The sequence below is a fragment of the Phalacrocorax carbo genome, chromosome 3 (assembly GCF_963921805.1).
Source record: "Phalacrocorax carbo chromosome 3, bPhaCar2.1, whole genome shotgun sequence".
In the NCBI taxonomy this organism is placed as follows: Eukaryota; Metazoa; Chordata; class Aves; order Suliformes; family Phalacrocoracidae; genus Phalacrocorax; species Phalacrocorax carbo.
This window is the reverse complement of record NC_087515.1, coordinates 128,185,747-128,204,769: the sequence shown is the minus strand read 5'-3', so window position 1 is coordinate 128,204,769 and position 19,023 is coordinate 128,185,747. Positions and strand designations below refer to the sequence as shown.

Genomic DNA, 19,023 nt, shown 5'->3' with positions numbered 1-19,023 from the left:
CTTCACGGCGGCACGCGGACCCGCCTCCCATCATTAAATAAAGTCTTCTATACAATATACAAGGAAACGCAAACAGTCCCTCTGTCCACCACTCTGATGGCCCCTGGGGACCCCCCGCGCCACTCCCCGGCCGCTATGCCCCTCGGCTCTTCTTGGCGAGGAGCGGGGTCCAGGTCCCCTCTGCAACACGCCGCCCGCGGCCGTCTGTCCTTGGAGGGGCCGAGGGACGGACACACGGACCTGCTGGCAGCTGGGGAGCAGGGAGCTGCCGAGCCAGAGGGTTCTTCAGCTGCCTTCAGGGACAGCCAGGTCCCCCACAGCCCTTTCCAGGGACAAGTCACCAGATGCCTCCCTTCTTCAGAAGACTAATGAGACGACGCTAAAGACACGAGCGGCTGCAGGAGGAGGGGGGAGAGGGAGGGCAGGACAGCGAGGCCATGGGAGACACACAAAAGCCAGCTCCTCCGCAACACGCTCGTCCCATCTCCGCCGATGGAAGCACGGCGGTCCCTCTCCTCCTTTCCTTCCCCACCCCTTCTCCTTCCCTCTCTCTGCCCCTGCCCTCACTCCAAGCACAGCTTCACTAGGTTGGCCTGGACCTTGGCTTGGTCCACGGCATCCAGGAGGTTCTTGGCATCCATGGCCAGGGTGTGGGAGGCCATCAGCATCTGCCGCTTGCACTCTTCACTCAGCGAGGTGATGGCGTTCTGCTGTGCCAGGCGCATCTTGTTGATGAGGTCTGCCAAGTCCTTGTTGAGCAGCTTCTGGGTCCCCTCGATCTGACCATGACACACAGGCGTTACAGACAGGGGTGACGCCAGCACCCGACCCCACGCTGGACCTCTCTCCCTCCTCCCCAGTCCTACCTCGGTGCGGGAGGCGGCGGGCAGGACGGGCAGGATCTCGTCGACGCTGCCGATCAGCTTCCGCAGGGACAGGCCCACGTTCTGCGGGGAGGGCGGCAGGGTTAGGATGACTCCAGGCACGGGCACGGGGCAGTGGTGGATGGGAATAGTCTGTGCCGCTGAGTCAAGGATCCCATTTGGAAGAGGGAGACTCTCCCACTGTTGACCCGAGGACCCAACGGAGGAGCAGGGAGTGCTGGAAATGCTCCCACCATTGGCCCAAGGACCCAACAGAAGAGCAGGGCATGATGGAAACTCTCTCACTGCTGACCCAGAGACCCAACGGAGGAGCAGGGAGTGCTGGAAATGCTCTCACCATTGGCCTGAGGACCCAATGGAAGAGCAGGGAGTGCTGGAAATGCTCCCACCATTGGCCCAAGAAACCAATGGAGGAGAAGGTAGTGCTGGAAGTGCACCCACCGTTGACCCAGAGACCCAATGGGGGAGCAGGGAGTGCTGGAAATGCTCCCACCATTGGCCCAAGGACCCAATGGAGGAGCAGGGAGTGCTGGAAATGCTCCCACCATTGGCCCAAGAAATCAGTGGAGGAGCAGGGAGTGCTGGAAATGCTCCCACCATTGGCCCAAGGACCCAACAGAAGAGCAGGGCATGATGGAAACTCTCTCACTGCTGACCCAGAGACCCAATGGAGGAGCAGAGAGTGCTGGAAACGCTCCCTCCTACATGTGCAAGACCTTCCTGAGATGGATGTTTGGGGGAAATACTCAGCAGCCTCATTCCCTACTCCCTCCCCCATTCCCCCGTCCCCTCCCTGCCCTTCCTACCTTCACCACGAGGATGTATCCCTCTGGGGGCAGGAGGCTGATCTCGTTCTTCAGCTGCAGCACGGCCTGCACCAGGTCCATGACGTTGCTGTACACCATGTCATCTGTGCGGTCCAGGTTGGCGGTGGGGGCCGGCTGGATGGGCTGCTGGGGAATGGGGACACGATGGGGTCAGATGATGGACCGAGGGGGCAAAGTGGGAAAGACCAACACCCATGGGGAGCCCTGGCCAGACCCACCCACCTCTCACCCACAACCCCGATGCTGCTGGGTCTGTCTGACCCCTTTGGGGACTGGGAGAGTCAGAGAAGTCCCATCCTGCATATGAAGAGGGATGATGGAGGTGGGGGAGGACTGGGACCATGATGGCCCCATCCAGGGAGGTCTTACCTGTGCCCCAAGTCTTGGAGGCTTCTGGGGGGGCCCCGTGAACTCCGCTACGACATCAGTAAGGGAAAGGAAGGAGAGTCACTCTGGCTGTTCCCCTGGACACACGTGCATGCTGCAAGACCCCAGGGACCTACGCCACGTCCCACACCACCCTGGAGCCGCGTGTCCCACTGCGGCTGGACACCCCAGTTGTGCCACCTCCTCTCAGGGTCAGACCCCCTTGGATCCCCATGCCCGGGACAGGCAGATCCCTCCCTGGGGCAGGTAAAACTGCTCCCCATGATCTGGGATTTCTTTCACGGAGGATCCCAAAGCCAGGAGGGATACGGCCCTGAGGCTCCTCGCAGCTCAGCGCAGGGTTCCCTGCTTGCAGCCCCAAAATGGGTGCTCCCCGGTGGGGGCCACGGGCAGCCCCGCGCCCCGTGCAGCTGTGGGCACTCACTGTAATCCGTCTCCTTCTCCGGGAGCAGCTGTGGGGGGAAGAAACAGCGGATGAGAGGCGCAAAGTCCTGCCTGGAGGCAACAAAGAGGGAGAAGGCATCGCCATCCCCTCCTGGGGCTTCTGGTGGGGAGCTCCGGGCAACCAGTATTTCACCCCATTAACATTTTCAGATTAGTTTTCCCAGTGTGAGGGGCACATATATAAATATCTATAGCCCATCCATGCCAAAGCAAATGAGGATCTCCAGACAACCCCAGGGGAAGGACCCTCTGCACCCAAATACACCCCGACCTGGTCCTTCCAGGGCCAGCACCACTCACCGGAGGAGCGTTGTTGTTCATAAACACCGTCGGGTCCTGCAAAGGGGGAGAAGCTTTGTGAGAGGCATGGAAAAAAGGAGAAAGAATGGGAAAAAAAATAGGGATTTTCCTAATTTTTGGGAGACTCATTAAACACATCACAGGAATTCATCTCTGCAGGGTTCGGGAATGTGGGAGGGGAAGGGGCTTCGTGGCCATCGCTGGTCCCATCCCCATCCCATCCCGTCACTCCTGTCTGCTCCCCACCTGCTCCTGGGGTACCAGAAACCTCAAGGTTTTGCACCAAAAAAAAATGAAGCTAAATTCAAGCAGCTGTTTGCAGCCGCTCGGCATCTGACAGCCCTGGGGGAGAGGGGAGCTGGGCTTCACCAGCTGCGTAGGTCTATCAAATAAAAGATGTTCTGTCTCCTTCCAAGCCTGTCTCAAAAGCAAGCTGATGGATTAGTCACACATTAGCTATCTCCAGTCCTTATTTAAGAAGCATTATAAAAGCTCATTAAGATATGATTGCAAGTATTTAAAATTTGCCCGAGTTTCAAAATATTAATTTTGAAATGAAGCAGCTCCGTGAAGTGGGTGCAGAAAATAAAGGGGTGCAAGAGATTTGGCTGCTGGAGGAGCCGTTCCTCCAACGAAAACTGGCTTTTCCAGCCACGAAAAGCAACCTCAGCGGCTGCTGTGGCTCTTCCACCACCTTTGCAAGGGTGCAAGAGCTGGAGACATCCTGAGGCCACTCACGAGGGACTTCTCCTCCTGCCGCAGCCACTGGTAGTCCTCCACCATCTGCTTCTGCTGCTTGTCCAGGACCTGCTGCATCTTGAGACTCTCAATCTCCCAGAGCTTCTGCGCCTCCTCCCTGCTCCTGGGACGGAGGAAATCTTCCTCCTGGTGTGCAGAGCTGGCAGTGACCGGGGGGCTCAGGAGTCAGAGCCCCCCGATGTTAGCACGGGAGCCAGAGCCCCGCTCCGTGCATGCAAGCCATGCGCCAGACCCTAACAGCCGCGAACCCCCAAACTGAATTTGGGGAGCACTTGTGTTTCCAGCAGGGAGGGGAAATGTCCCACCACCGCATCCCAGCACTTGCCAGCCCCGTGTGTGAGCCGTGGGGATCATGCACGGGCCAGCCTGGGGAGCAGCTCATCACGCCCACGGCACCTCCACGTGGCACCACCGTGCCGGATCACCACGCAGAGCATCACGGCACGCACCCCAACACCTGGCCCCGATTTCGGGGCTAGAGCGACCGAGCTCAGGCTGCAAACCACCGCCGGCATTTTAGGTGACAACGCTGAGCGCGAGGAGCCGACCCAAAGCTCCGAGGAGGGGAAGTCACCCGTCCCCTGCCTGTTTTTGGGGACACCGCGCCAACTGCTTGCCCACCAACGTGCCTTCACCGGGATGTGTGCGCAAGCATGCATGGCAAGGGGCTGGAGACACCCTGGAGTCCTTCACCGGCTTGATCCCTCCGGCCTGCAAACAGCACCCATGGGGTGACAGGATTTGGCCCTCCAGCAGCCGGGTTGGGAGCAACACTGAGCTCAAAGCAGCGGAGGTGGCAGCACGAAGCAGAGCATGGTGCAGCGAGCATCCCTCCCACCGAGCCCTCGCCTCCTGCGAGGTCCCCGGCGTGCCCGGGGTGAGGCCACCTATAACCATGATGTCCTCTGGATGCCACGGGATGGGGGAATCCCGCTCTTACCCTCATGCTGTGGCGCTTGAAGACGTTGTGGCGGTTGAGCGGCGGGGTGTGCAGGGAGTTGGCCGGAGACTGGTACTCGATGGGGCTGGTGAGCGTAGGCGAGCTGGCACACAGACCCTCGGGTACCTGCGGGTGGGCGGGGGGCGGGGGGGGCAGGCAGCGGGGCGGCGCGGGCACAAAACAGGGCCACAGGGAGTTAGTGCAGACAGACAGACAGATGGAGCAGACAACGCGGGGGAGAGCGGCTTTTGCACCTGGAGCAGCCTCTGCCCTCGCACCCATCCGCGCAGCAGGATTGGGACCTTCCTCTGATGGAGGAAGATTTCTTGGCTCTTCCTCACCCTAAGCATGGGCTTAAGACCTCCTGCGCTGCTGCCCACACCCCTGCCTAAAATAGTTGCTCTTGAGCGCTTCACCCTGATGCTGCAGAGGCCAGCGCTGGTCCTTGCAGGGGGGGGGGTGACCGATGCTCCCACAGGGCAGCCAAAATCAGCCCAGGTGACACCAGGGAGCAGCGACCCTCCTCTCCTCCCAGCTGTGCGTGCAAACCGGGCGGTGCCAAGCGTGCAAACTGCCCTTCCCCAGGGCGAAAGCCTCTGAGGGCGATGGACAAAACACAGGGCAGGCAGGGCAGGGCAGGGCTGAGCCCTGAGCGGTGCGGTGTCCTGCTGGCAAGGCGGTGGGAGGCACTCGGTGGTGGCGTGGGGCACCTCGGAGCCCCGAAAGTCACAAGCCCCCGAGACTCGAGCTCCAGGCACGGCTTTCTGGCACTGACCCCCCCCTCGCTCAGGTCCCTGTGGGATGCTCCAGCCATGCAACCGTACCTGGAACTGCAGCTTGGGAGCCAGGAGGTTGCTCTGGGGTGGTGGCTTGTACCTGGGTCTGCTGGGCTGCAGGGAGTGGAGAAGGGAGAAATGCACAGTGGGTGCAAGATCAGGGAGGTCCCACTTCTGCAGCACCCACCAGCGGGTTGAGGCAGGGAGATGAACCTGTGGGCACTGCCTGCGTGGGCTCTGCCCGCTCCTCACCTTCGGAGGTGGCTCCTGGAAGGACGGCGGCTCCATGATTTTGGGAGGCCGGTGGCGGTTGTTCCTCTCCTGCTCCTTGGCCAGCTCCTTCTCCGTCAGGTAAATCTCACTGCAGGGGGAGACGGAGGGTGACAGTCCCAGGAGAGGGCATTGGCACACCTCCCGTACCCCAGAGCACGGGGATGCTTGAGCTGGATGGGCCATGGAAAACACGAGGGAGCAAGGAAGGGTGGGAAGAGCAAAAGGAAAGGACTGAGAGGACAGAGCATGATCTGGGCCGGCCACTTCGGCATCACCACGGCTGACCCCAGGAGATGTGGGGTCAGAGCTCCCCTGCAAGACCCTTCCCTGGGAAGCAAAGCATTTCCATTTCAGACCAGGCACCACCACCCCAGGTGGGCTCAGATGGTCTCAAATGGTCCTTTGAGTTTGGACTTGGCCAGAAATCTCCAGACCTAAAAATCTCACATGGCTTAATTTTTCTCCTTCACCCACTTGCCCGCCCCTCCGTCAAACCACGGACCCCCCAGGCCGTCATCAGTCCCCCGCCTCCCTGTTCACCTCAAGCTGCAAACCAAGTCCTTGAACTTGGGCCTTTCGCTGGGGTCGTAGTCCCAGCAGCGCGTCATGAGGGTGTAGAGGATGGGGGGGCAGAGGTCGGGCTTGGGCAGGCGGTCGCCCCTCTCCAGCACCCCGATCACGTCCTTGTTCTCCAGCCAGAAGAAGGGCTGCTTGCCGTAGCTCAGGATCTCCCACACGCACACAGCTGTGGGAGCAACATGAGCAACCTCAACTGATGCTAGAGCTGGGGCACCAGCTCCTCGCGTGGGTTTTTGGGGACCTGGTGACGGTGCCACACTTTGTTGAGTGACACCAGGTCACTTGGTGACCTGCACAAGGTCACAGGGACACAAGGCTGCTCGACCTTTCTGGTCCTTGGGTGAAAAATGCAGAGAGAAGAGCTGCCTGCTCTCCCAGGGAGCTGCAGGGAGCCCAGCTCCTGGTTGCTGCTGGCCATAGGGCTGCTAGGGACAGACAGACGGACAGATGAGAGCCAGAGGCCGTGGGGGTGGGCTGGTAGGCAGGGAGTTGGATATATGCAGGGGCGGAGTTTAACTCAGCCCCCTGACTGCCCTGAATTCACTGGAAGAGGAGGAAGCACTTCATGGTGGTTGGATTGCAAGAAGCTCTGCCCCAGGAGGCCTGTCCCCAGGGGCAAGGCTGGGATAACCCCCCCGCTCTGGAGCAGGATTTGTCCCTGTGCACCAGGACGATGCCACGGGAGGCGGACGATGCCCGGGACCCTGCTCCGGCCCCGTCCCACCACGCACCGAACATCCAGACGTCGCTGGCCGTCGTGAAGCGGCGGAAGTTGATGGACTCGGGTGACATCCACTTGATGGGGAGACGGCTGACGGACGCTGCGGGGAGAGACAGACGGTGGCGGAGAGAGACAGGTGGTGGAGGGGGGACGGAGCAGCCCCAGCACAGGCAGGGCAGCGAGGTCTCCCCGCGGCCTCTGCCCCAGCCCCTTCCCACCACCCCATCCTGCTGTTGCAGGGAGCCCCACTGCATGCCGGCAATGCAATCCCTGCTCCAACCTCGCAGGGTTGGGGCTCGCCCCAACCCCATCGTGCAGCTCTTACCTTTATAGTACTCCTCATCCTCGATGTACCTGGAGAGCCCAAAGTCTCCCAGCTTCACGCACTCTGGGGAGGCCACCAGGATGTTCCTCACAGCAATATCCCTGCAAGGAGAGAGACCCTTGGCTGGGAGAAGGGATGGAGAAGGGATGGAGAAGGGATGGAGAAGGAGAGCTCACACCCAGACAACCAGCTCACCCAGCTGCAAAAGGGGTCTGCAGCAAAGGATGCTGCCAGCCTCTGCCTCTGCCCGCTCCTCTGCTCCCCACCTGCCTGTCCCCCTGTGGTCCCTGATGTCCCCCACCTCTCCCAGCATCCTGCTCCTTTTCCCTCCTGCCCTACCTGTGCACGCAGTTGATGGCCTCCAGGTAGGCGAGGGCTTTGCTGATCTGCAGCACGTAGAGGATGAGCGTGGGCACGGTGAGGCAGTGCTTGTTCTGCTCCAGGTATTGCCCCAGCTGCAACGGGACGAGCGAGGGGGGCTCAGGGACGAGCAGGGGCAGGAAGGGTGGCAGGGGGATGGGACAGGTTCCAGCAGTGGGACCCCGCTCACCTCTCCATAGGGGTAGAGCTCCATGATGATCCAGGTGGGCTCCTCTTCTGCGATGCCGATGAGCTTCACGATATGGGGGTGGTCCAGCTTCTTCATCAGCACTGCGGGGAGACCGTGTCAGACACCCTGCAATGGGGGGCCCCCTCCAGGAGCCCAAGCCCCTGCCCTGCAGTGTAGGGGGCTTGAAGCCGGAGACAGAGCAGGAGGAATTGCCAGGGATAGCCTAGTATGTCTCCAAAGGGGTTGGGACCCCTGGTTTCCAGCTCCCCAGGGATCTACATCCAGGTGGTGCCCGTCTGCTCTCACACAAGGATTCAGCAGCTTTATTCCCCCCACCCTGGTAGCCATCCCTCCCATAAAACAGGTATTTTGGAGATCAGCCGTGTGTGCCACATGGGCGAGGGCACGGGACACCTCCCTCTTCCTGCTCTGTCCTGCGTTGCAGTGGCAATTTGTCCCCAGACAGGGACCAGGGGATGCCAGGGCAGGGTTCAGCTATCCTGTCCCTATCACCCCACCATTGCAATGCTGCAAACACTGCCAGGCCCCCCCACATCTGTCCCCTGCCTGCCTCTGCGAGCCTGGTGGGCTGCAGGACCCCCGGCGTACCCGCTTCGCTCAGGAACTTGTCCTTGTTCTCCGGGCTGCAGTCCTTCTTGCAGGTCTTCACAGCCACGTTGATGTGCTCCCCTTTCTGCAAGGAGAAGGAGGGGTGGGGGCTGCTTTACCCTGCTCCCCCCCGGACACGGAGGGGGCAGGAAGAGGGCAGGACACTCACCGGGGTGGTGTAGATCCCCTCATAGACCTCTCCGAAGAAGCCTTCTCCGAGGATCCTGCCCAACGTGACGTCCTCCCGGGAGATCCCATAGTGCTGGACTTCACGGACAGGGGAGGGGAGGGCAGAAGTGGCAGCGCCAGCGGGTGGGAGGCTGCCTGTACCCCTGCCTGCTCCATGGGCAGAGCCCCCGCGCTAAACAGGAGATGTTGGCGATCCCTGGGTACCAACCCTCTCCATCACCCCCTCGGCAAAGACCCACAGGTCCTGCCCCATGGCACACGGGGTGATCCCTGCTCCTTCAGCCCCTCTGGGGGGTAGTGCGGGCGGTGCAGGCAAAACCTTGCTCCCAGCTCTGTAGGGATGGGGTGGGCAGGAGGAGGTGGGAGGGCTTGGTTGGGGTGCTGAGAGATGGGCAAGAGGGCACCCAGGGGGTGTAGCACCTACCTCCAGACCTCGGTCTTGAAGACTCATCGGGGATTTCAGCATAAATATCAGAGTCTAGGGCAAGAAGGAGGTTGTAGGCAGGGGTTCAGGCAGCTCACTGGGCAGGGGGGTTTCTTCCAGCATCCCCATGGGGTCTGGCTACCCAACCTGGAGCAGCCCCTGCGGGCACTGCGGCTGGCAGGAGCGTGCGGGACGCTGGCCTGGCCCTCTCCAGGGGTGCTTGGCTGGACCTCAAACCCCGGACAAAGGGCTGGGGGTGTCCAGCTCCACCACACCCCCACACCCCCACGCAGCGGTACCCCACAGCCCTGCCTGCAGCCCTGGGGTTGGTGGGAAGGAAGGAGCCAAAAAACTCACCCACGCTCATGCTGTCCGACAGCGTGGACTGCCTCTCCTCCAGGTGCCTGTGGGGTGGGAGGAGGTCGGGGTCAGGGGGCGGGGTGGGGGGGCAGGACGGGGTCCCAGCCCTGCTCCGGGGCCAGGCATTACTCACGGGGCTGGGATCTGTGGCAGGCTGATCCTCTTCTCCCGCTCTGCGGACAGGACAGCAGACAGTCATTTCCCAGCTCCCCCCAGTCAGAGCCTGATGGGTGCTGGGGACCCCACCCAAGACCTCGCCCACATATGCAGTGAGTTTGGTGGGTCTCAGCTGGGTCACTCCAAAGCCACAGGTGATGCTGTGGCCACGGAGAGAGCAGAGGAGGGCTCGGGGGAGCACAAGTGGGGACCCTGTTGGGGTTGGTGCCCCTCAGGGTGTTTACCTTTCCTGGGGAAGACGATGAGGGAGGTTTCCAAGCCCGCTTGCAGCCGGCAGTAGCCGTCGATGAGGTCGGCCATGTTCTCCGCCTCGGCCAGTGAAGCTGTCTTGATAGTCAGGGACTGGTGGAGATGGCAGGGACAGGGGGTGGGTGAGCCCAGAGCTGGAGCAGGGGGATGCTGGGATGGGAGAGGGGTCCCCCTTCTCTCTACCTTCGGGCAGCTCAGTGACCACCTCCCTGCTCTACACCGGACCCCAGTTTCTCCAGCGCCATCCTTCCAAGCACCCCAGGACACCACAGCCAACATGCCTGGCACCAAACCACCCCTGGGCAGGGTGAACCCTTGGGGCAGGGGCACCCCCAGGGCAGCTTGGACGTGCCCTGCTTTGGGGGACACACTCTCCTCGGCCGGAGCTGGAGGCAGGAGCTCCCTCAGTCACCCACCAAGTCCTGACTAACCCGCAGGGATGCGATGCCACCCCACGGCCCCGGGGGAATCCCCATCCCACCCACACACCGCCCCCAGCACCCGGGACACCCCCCCAATGCCTTCTCACCTGGGGGGTGCCGCTGAGCCCCAACTGCAGCAGCGCCCGGCCCTCCTCCACGCTGGAGCACTTGATGGACTTGATGTGCTTGAATTCGGCCAAGCATGTGGGCTGGGGAGAGAGCCAGAGCCCCGGCGTTGACTTTAACCACCAATTTAAGAGCAGCAACCCCCCACTCCCCATCCAGCACCCAACACCCACCCCATACCTTGGCCTCCTTGCTCGTCATCTGCCGGATGCCCTTGGGTCCGATGACCAGGTCCACCGTGATGTTCCACCCTTGCTGGGGGAGGGCAGCAGAAGGAGGATGTAAATTTTTTGGGGGGGAAATGTGCACCCCCAGAGCCAGGCCACCCCCCTCAACCCACTGCAATATGTGAGACACCCTGGGGAAAAAAAAATCACTTTCCCAGAGAGGTTTGGAGAGAGGGTGGTTTGGAGAGGGGACGGTGGGTGGCGCAAGGTAAGGAGCCCAGTGTGGGTGTTTTTCCTCCTCCTGGCCCAAATGGGGTTCCCAACGCTCCTGGTTTGTTACCTTCTTGACCCAAAGGGGTTCAGCAAACTGCAGGCACTGGCTTGCACCCACCAGGCCTGGACCCCTGGGTGTGGAAGGTCCCCAGAGCCCCCACTGCACCCCCAGCCCCTCTCAGGACTCAGCATCCTCCAAAAAGGGTCCCCCCAGGGCCTCTCCCTGCTGTGGGGAGGGGAGAGATGCTCAGCTTCCCCTCAGGGAGGTGATGCTGGGGGGCTGCAAGACCAGCAGTCCCTCCCCGGGGGGATTTTGGGTTTGTGCCTCCCTTGGGCGACAGCGAGTGATCTCCAAGCCTTGGAAACTGCTCGCGGGGCCTCCCCTGAGCTCAGCATGGTCGAGCTCCTCTCCAAGCCTGGGGGCTGCGGGAGGGAGCAGCCCACAGCAGGGTGGCTCTGTCCACCTGCGAGCATCTCGCTCTGCGCTGCCCGCACGGTGCCGGGGATGCGTCAGGTGGCAGCTTGCTGCCCCGCCGCCCAGGGTTAATTATCGGCTTAAGGGCACTGATGACTGCGGTGGTGTCTTTCGCAAGACTTTGCTGGGTTTAAGGGCACGGGAGATGCAGCCTCAAACACCAGCTTGTGATGGAGGTTGTCCTCATCCTTCAGTGACCCCCATACACAAGGGGGCACAGCTGATGGGACTGGCCCCAAAGCACCCCAGGCTGGGGGACATGCTCCCATCTCATCTCATCTTGTCCTGTCCCATCCCATCCCCATTCCACCCCATCCCCATCGTATCCAGTCCTGTCCCATCCCACCCCATCCCATCCCCATCTCCAGCCCCATCCCCATCTCCAGCCCCATCCCCATCTCCAGCCCCTCCCCATCCCCATCCCCATCCCATCCCCATCCCATCCCCATCCCATCCCCATCCCATCCCCATCCCCTCCCCATCCCTGTCCCCATCCCCATCCCATCCCATCCCCATCCCTGTCCCCATCCCCATCCCCATCCCATCCCCATCCTCATCCTCATCCCCTCCCCATCCCCATCCCCATCCCCATCCCCATCCCATCCCCATCCCCATCCCATCCCATCCCCATCCCTGTCCCCATCCCCATCCCCATCCCCATCCCCATCCCATCCCCATCCCCATCCCCTCCCCATCCCCATCCCCATCCCATCCCCATCTCCATCCCCTCCCCATCCCCATCCTCATCCTCATCCTCATCCCCTCCCCATCCCCATCCCCTCCCCATCCCATCCCCATCCCCTCCCCATCCCTGTCCCCATCCCCATCGCCATCCCATCCCCATCCTCATCCCCTCCCCATCCCCATCCCATCCCCATCCCCATCCCCTCCCCATCCCCATCCCCTCCCCATCCCTGTCCCCATCCCCATCCCCATCCCATCCCATCCCATCCCATCCCATCCCCATCCTCATCCCCTCCCCATCCCCATCCCATCCCCATCCCCATCCCCTCCCAATCCCCATCCCATCCCCATCCCCATCCCATCCCCATCCCCATCCCCATCCCATCCCATCCCATCCCATCCCCATCCCATCCCCTCCCCATCCCCATCCCCTCCCCATCCCCATCCCCATCCCCATCCCCTCCCCATCCCCATCCCCATCCCCATCCCCATCCCCATCCCATTCCATCCCATCCCCATCCCCATCCCATCCCCTCCCCATCCCCATCCCCATCTCCAGCCCCATCCCATCCCCATCCCCATCTCCATCCCCATCCCATCCCCATCCCCTCCCCATCCCCACCCCACCCCACCCCACCCCACCCCACTCACGACGAGCTCGCAGCGGAAGCTCTCCTGGTCGATGCTGGCGAAGGTGGCGAAGGTGGCGAGGAATTTGAGGATGCACTCCTCCTCCCGCAGCAGCGCGTACTGCTGGAAGGTCTGCTGGATCATCTTGCGGAACTGCTTGGGCTGCGGGCACAGTTGGCCGCTAGCCACGCCGGGCGCGTGCCAGGCACGCAGCGGGGGCGCGGAGGGCGCGAGCTGCACGCGGGCACGCGCCCGGGCACGCGCCCGGCCACGCGCTCGCGCCCAGGTCCTCGCGCGTGGGCAGACGCGCCCGTGCACACCGACGTGGGCGCATATGCACGCGCGCGTGCGTGCGGGACGCCCCCGCCACGCGCGAGACGTGCCTGCACGGATACACGCGCGCGTACGCCCGCGCGCGCGAATACACCGTCCACGTGTGTGAGGCGACGCGCCTCTACGCGCAAAGCCACCCGATCCACACGGGAGCACACGCGGCCCTCCACCAGCGCGTGCGAAGCTCCGCGAGCGGGAGCAGACGTGCGCGTACCCGCGTGTGCAAGCCCACCCACGCCCGCCGATGCGCACGCACGTAGGCGGGTGTGCGCGTGCAGAGACATCCCCACGGGCGTGAGCACAGCCGCGCACGTGCACCAGTGTGGGCAGACGCGCACGCACACGTGCAAATCCACACCCGCGCTTCGATGCACGCAGGTAAGCACCCCCCGCCCCGTCCCTGCGCGTCGCAGCCGCGCACCCAGCCCTGCCCGCCCGCCCCCACGCACGTCCCTCACCTTCAGGTTCTCCTGCATCTGGCTGGGGAAGAAGAGGTCCAGACCCACCTCCTTCCTGGAGAGCAGAGACCCCCGTGCACGTTAACAGCCCCGCGGGGAACCCCGCTCCCGGCGCTGCGTGGGGGCCCCCCCGGGGAGCTGCAGACCAGTGGGGGGTGGGTGGGTGGGATGCACCAAGCAAAGCGGGTGCTGAGGGGCAAAGGGGTGCTCCTGGGGGAGAAGCAACCCACCCAGCGCTGGGTGAAAGGTTCCCATCTCCCCCTCCTTGCTCCCTCCCTGTCAGCAGGGCTGACGGCTGCAGGAGGATAAGGAGCCGTGGGAGGATGAGGAGTTGCAGGAGGATGATGAAGGCCATCTGCAGATCCCCAGCCCCTCAGGACTGGCTGGATGGGGTGGGGGGGGTTAGGGGTAAGGGGTTTTCTGCCCAGTGGGATGGGCTGTGCCTACTCACTCCAGGAACTCGAAGTTGGACTTCTTATCCAGCGCATTTTGAGGCATGTCCTTATAAAACCTCCTGCAAGAAGGGAGGGACATCAGACAGCCGCCCTGCGCTCATGTCCCTCCGCCACGTCCCCCCACCACGGCAAAGAAAGAGCTGGAAGCTCCCTTCTCCCCTGCAAGACCCTCCACGGCCCCAGACCCCGCTCCCCCATCCTCCCCAGCCCTCCTGCTGCGGCACGACAGGCGGAGGCACGTACCTGAGCTCGAGGCAGCCCAGCTGCAGGGCCATGCCTTCGCTCACCTTGCTGGCGTAATTCTGCATGTACTCGCTCCGGAGCTGCCGAGGAGACGCGGGGGTCAGGAGGCGGAGGGGATGCTGGCAGAGCCCGCACCCTCCCGCATCCCGCGCTGGGATGCAGCAGGGGCAGGAGCGGGGCGAAGGGCTTGGGGACTGGCTGTCCCTGATGGAGAGGCACAGATCCAGCAGTGGGATGGGACCACGGGGCTGCCTGTGAGCAAGCTCACGGTGAAGGTAAATGGGCTGCAAGGTCTTGGGGCTCTGGGGAATCATGGTTTCTGGGCTGGAGAGGAGGAAATGACCTCCTGGAGGCGGGGGGTGGGACAGGGTAGCTGGAGAGCAGACCTGGCTGGGACTAGGAGACCCCCAGGGCCAACTCTGACCTGCTGGTAGAAGTAGAGCAAGGTGGTCCTGTCCTCTCTGAAGCGCTCTATGAAATCCTCGGGCAGATAGCGGATTTGGAGGTCATACCTAGCAACAGGAGAGCCCCTCGATGAGGACCACACTGGAGGAGCTTTCCCTCTAGCGGGGCTCGGTGGGTCCCATGCCCCTGCCCCACGTGGGTTTGGGGGCATGGAGAGGGACACCACCACCGTGAGGTCCTACCTCCACTCGGCCTCCAGGTGCAGGCACTCATACTTCTCCTGCACTTCGCCCACCGTCAGGTCCGGGTGCAGCCAGTGGATCTCGTCCGACTTCACGTGCTTCAGGCGGAGCCCGTAGCACTCCCCCAACTTGATGTCGGGCCCAATGCGGCCGCTCACCAGGATGGACCTGATCACCTCCTGCGGTGGAAAGGAGCAAGGCTGAGACTCGAGCATCCCCAGCTGGGCTCCAGATGAGCTTTAGATAGGAGGAAAACGAGGAGGAAATACAGCGCAACCACAACACAAATGTCCTTGGAGCAAAAAGACAGCCCCGGGCACAGCCACCAGCCCCAGCTGTCTCCATGTGAAGCCTCCAAAGACGCTTCCAGCTTGCTCCGCAACAACCCACAGCCTGAACATGTACCATCCACACTCCCAGAGGTGTTTTGGTCAGGGATAAAAGCCCAGCTGGATCATTTCCACCCTTCTTTATGCCTCAGCTGAGCTACACCTGGTGCACGGCATTGGTTGTGAGCAGGTAGCAAAGCACTGTTGCTGCTAAGCTTGCAGTGCAGCTTGTTTCTCCTGCCCCAGAACTGGTCCAGTGCGGGCAGGGAGTCCCCAGGACCCTGCCAGGCCTCTGCTCTCACTCTAGTAGCCAAAAAGACAACTAAAAACTGATGGCTTTTAACACAACCGGTGGCCAAGCTGTGACCGCCTCTGGCTTGCTCTGCTCCGGTGTCCTGCTGGCTGTGCTCTCCCTGCGCTGGGGACAGCCGGACCCTCACCATTTCATGTCTTCGCTTGCATTTCCCTCCCCCAGGCATCTCCTTCCCAGCCGGGTGAGTCCTGTCCTGCCCCGACCACTCCTCTGAAGCCTTCTGCTATGCCCACGACCTCCTCCTGGAGATGGAAGGAGGGGGACAGCCCTTGTCCTCTGGCCTCCTCCCACCGCTCCCTGCACCGCTGTGCCCGAGGATGTCTTCTTGAGACCAGCAGCGACTTGCTGGGGCCGATCCCTGCTGCAGGAACGGGCAGCAGGGCCGATGAGCCCTTGCTCTTTTCAAACTCCCTTCGGCCACCGGAGATGGATAAATTCCCTCTCTGTCCTCCGGGTTTTAGTGCGTGTGAGCCACGGGGCTCTGGGGGCTACCATGCCACGGGAAAGGGGGTCTGGAAGGGAGCTAGCTTGATGCCAGGTGGACAAAACAGCCTCCCCTCCCCTGCCCACCCTGCTGCCCACATACCCGGATCTCTGTTGTCACGGGGCACTTCACCAGCTTGAAGTCCTTGCCCATATTGAAGCTGTTGCTGTAGAAGCAGACCTTGAGGATGCGCATCTCCTCCTTGTCCATCTCCAACGTCCCCATGCCCAGGGCGGTCTCCAGTGTCCCGGCCAGGCTACGGGAGGAGCTGCTCCGCGGGCGACCCAGCGCCTCGGGGATGGCCGACATCCTCAGCATGCCGGGGCCGCTAGGAGCTGAGCATCCCTTCCCTGCGGGAGAGACGCCGCGCTGGCACCGTGGGGACCCTGGGGAAGGGGGGGGGGTGTCACCCTGCGCGGTGGGGGTGGGGAGAGGGTCAGCGGGATGGGGATGGGAGAGGCAGGGGTGGCATGGGGACACCCTGGGGTGGGTGGGGAAGGGAAGGAGGGAAGGGATGGAGAGGTGGAGGTGGATGGAGACAGAGACCGAGAGAGAAAATAGTGTGTGACAAAGGGTGCCCTCCCTCCCATCGTACACCCCAGCCACGCATGGCCACCAGCTACCACAGGGACCCCAAGCCCAGCTCCTCTGAGCAGAGCCTTGTGTCCTTGTCACCTCCAGAGCAATATCTCTGTGTCCTTGTCACCTCCAGAGCAACACCCCTGTGTCCTTGTCACCTCCAGAGCAACATCCCTGTGTCCCCAGCACCTCTGGAGCAATATCTCTGTGTCCTTGTCACCTCCAGAGCAACACCCCTGTGTCCCCAGCACCTCTGGAGCAATATCTCTGTGTCCTTGTCACCTCCAGAGCAACACCCCTGTGTCCCCAGCACCTCCGGAGCAACACCTCTGTGTCCCCTGCACTCACCACTACCTCCCCCCCAGCGAAACCCGAGCGAAGGCTTCAGGCTGCAGCTTCCCAGCACGGCTACCTGCAGCTGCAGCTGTGGTTCAACAACGTGACCTCCCAAACGAGCTGAATTTAGCAGATAGCTTTGCAAAAAAAAAAAAAAAACCCAATAAAAAGCAAAATGGGGCAAGGAAGCCGTGTCCCTTCTCCCCTGGAAGGGCGATACTGATTTATATTGATTTGCTCTTTTATTTTTAGAGGGGATAAAACCCAGAAGCCTGCTCAAAAATTGTCATCTGAGCCAGAAGGGAAGCGGCTTATGTTTTCCCTTTGCTGAAAAAAAACATTTGATGGGGTATGTGGGTTTTAGACGATCTGAATGGATCAAAAATTTTCTTCTTCATGTGGCTTTTGGGTTGCAAGAGAGACAGGGCCGATACAGAAGAGGGTTTGCTCTGGGTTGCTTTCTCCATCTCTCTGGACATGCACATGAGCTGAGGCTGGGCAAACTCGGCTCACGTAACCCCCTAAGGACAAAGGTGTTTGTCTCAGCCCGGCTACCGGCTTCCCAGGCAAGCAGAGGGCTTTGCACAGCGCCTGAGTGAGCCCACCACCAGCCAGCACGTCCATTCACCGCCCCCCAGGCAGCTGCACGGGGCAAATCCAGGTTTGCAAACTGCATTTTTATGGGAGTAAAATTTAAAAAAATGTGAAAGTTCACCCATTAGGCTGCTTCTGAGCCGGAGCCCAGCTGAGCTCAGGCCTCGAGTTACCGATTAAACAGCCGAGAAGCTGTTTGCAAACCAGAGCGTTGCAGGTCTCCGGGCATCGCTCCGGGTCTGCACCCTGGGACGGTCCTGGTGTGGCTCTGGGGGGTTCTGGAGGGGCAGAAGGGCTGCGGAGGGGCTGGGGCTGGGGTGCCCGAGGGTCTCATCTCTGCCCTGAGAAGGCAGGCAGGGTGAAGAGCAGACCTGGAAGATGCTGCAAGGAGTGTGTGGGACCGGCTGCGGATGTCCCGTACATCCCAGTGCGTGGGGCTGAGGGTCCTGCCCTCCCCACGATCCCCACGGGGGCCGAGACAGCCTCTAATACGGCAGCAAAAAGGATCAGAGCACCCCTCGTCTCACCCAGGGCAACGCGCCCAAACCTCGCGGCTGGCTGCCTGGGCACCCGGCAGCGCCGACCTGGGGTGGGGGCAGCGAGCGTGGGCTGGTGTCACCCTTGCAGGGCTCGAGGGATGCTCTGCCCCACGCCACAAGCCTGAACCGCAAGTCGGGGGGGCTTCAGCCACCCCCTCCCCCATCACCGCCCTACGCAAAACCAAGCACCGACCGGGGAGACGGCAAGAAAGACATGAAGCAAGGAGCTGCCGGCAGAAACCCTTCCCGAGGCTGGCTGCCGAGGTTTTCTCTCCCATTTCCCCCTTCCTCGCTGGGATTTGCACCATCGTTTGCACAGCACTTAGAAGTGGCTTCGCTGTAATTACAGCCCTGTGCGAGCTTGTGTGCTAGCAGGACTCTGTGTGCTGCCTCCCGCGAGCTTCGTCTTTTTAAAGCAACTCTCTTGAGTCACTGGCCTAAAAATACACGTGGCGTAGCCTGGCACTTTCAGGTCCGTACAAAGGGTTTTGCTGGCAGCAGGGGGATGCGTGGATGGCCCAGACTTTGTTTTCCAGGTTTCTCCAAGGGAACAGGGGAAAGAGACTCTGCATCCGCGTGGCATGGCTACGGCAGCGATGGGATGCTGGGATGCTAACCTCGGACCCCAGCAAGGCAGCAGCGCTGAGCTGGGCACCCTCACCTCCGGCACGGGCCAGAAGCGAGCCCAGCCACGCTGATGGGCACGCGTGTGCGAGCTCACATTCATTTTTCTTACCAGGTTTTGTGTTTTTTGTTAGGTTTTTTTTAAATTTGCAGCACTGTCTCAGGCTGCACAGGCACTGTCTTGCAGCAACCCACATCCTTTGCAGAACATCTCTCTGGTCAGGTCTCTGCAGGTGAGCCATGGGCCATGTCCCGTTCTCATGCGGGCTGTAAGGGCTGGCCAAAGCGGGGACAACCAGGGCACCCCCCCCCCCTTCTCCTGCCCTGTCTCTGGCCGTGCTGGGGAAGCCAAGAAGCCAAGGCCATCCCTGCAAGAGATATCATGAATGCTACCTGCCTGAGCGACACCAGCCTGCAGACTGCACCTGCGCTGCAGCTGCCCACCAGCATGCTGTGCTGGACGAGTGTCTCCTGCTCACACAGGCTCAAAGACCAACAGGGTCCAGCAAAACCAGCAAACTCCCTGTGCCAGCGGGCAC

At 61.9% G+C, this 19,023-nt stretch overlaps 1 protein-coding gene across 9 annotated transcripts in view; it reads right to left on the bottom strand.

Moving 5' to 3' along the window:
- Positions 1–50: 50 nt before the first annotated feature.
- PTK2B (protein tyrosine kinase 2 beta) overlaps positions 51–19,023 on the bottom strand; it is a 32,442-nt gene continuing 13,469 nt past the window's right edge. For 3 of the 9 annotated variants that reach the window (XM_064448356.1, XM_064448361.1, XM_064448363.1), the window contains exons 2-31: positions 15,915–16,162; positions 14,687–14,865; positions 14,464–14,551; positions 14,040–14,119; positions 13,793–13,855; positions 13,342–13,396; positions 12,572–12,712; positions 10,502–10,576; positions 10,303–10,404; positions 9,749–9,866; positions 9,481–9,520; positions 9,345–9,391; positions 8,988–9,041; positions 8,544–8,641; positions 8,375–8,459; positions 7,766–7,866; positions 7,555–7,670; positions 7,216–7,316; positions 6,901–6,990; positions 6,131–6,335; positions 5,570–5,678; positions 5,366–5,431; positions 4,542–4,667; positions 3,581–3,727; positions 2,843–2,878; positions 2,523–2,550; positions 2,081–2,136; positions 1,691–1,837; positions 867–947; positions 51–779 (exon numbers count right to left, since the gene is read on the bottom strand). In XM_064448356.1, the coding sequence (XP_064304426.1) occupies positions 564–779; positions 867–947; positions 1,691–1,837; positions 2,081–2,136; positions 2,523–2,550; positions 2,843–2,878; positions 3,581–3,727; positions 4,542–4,667; positions 5,366–5,431; positions 5,570–5,678; positions 6,131–6,335; positions 6,901–6,990; positions 7,216–7,316; positions 7,555–7,670; positions 7,766–7,866; positions 8,375–8,459; positions 8,544–8,641; positions 8,988–9,041; positions 9,345–9,391; positions 9,481–9,520; positions 9,749–9,866; positions 10,303–10,404; positions 10,502–10,576; positions 12,572–12,712; positions 13,342–13,396; positions 13,793–13,855; positions 14,040–14,119; positions 14,464–14,551; positions 14,687–14,865; positions 15,915–16,162 (3,098 nt within the window). In that variant the 3' untranslated portion in view covers positions 51–563. Of the gene's footprint in view, positions 780–866; positions 948–1,690; positions 1,838–2,080; positions 2,137–2,522; positions 2,551–2,842; positions 2,879–3,580; positions 3,728–4,541; positions 4,668–5,365; positions 5,432–5,569; positions 5,679–6,130; positions 6,336–6,900; positions 6,991–7,215; positions 7,317–7,554; positions 7,671–7,765; positions 7,867–8,374; positions 8,460–8,543; positions 8,642–8,987; positions 9,042–9,344; positions 9,392–9,480; positions 9,521–9,748; positions 9,867–10,302; positions 10,405–10,501; positions 10,577–12,571; positions 12,713–13,341; positions 13,397–13,792; positions 13,856–14,039; positions 14,120–14,463; positions 14,552–14,686; positions 14,866–15,914; positions 16,199–19,023 lie in introns of all 9 variants that reach the window. The other 6 variants (XM_064448357.1, XM_064448358.1, XM_064448360.1 and 3 more) reach the window with 6 other exon arrangements.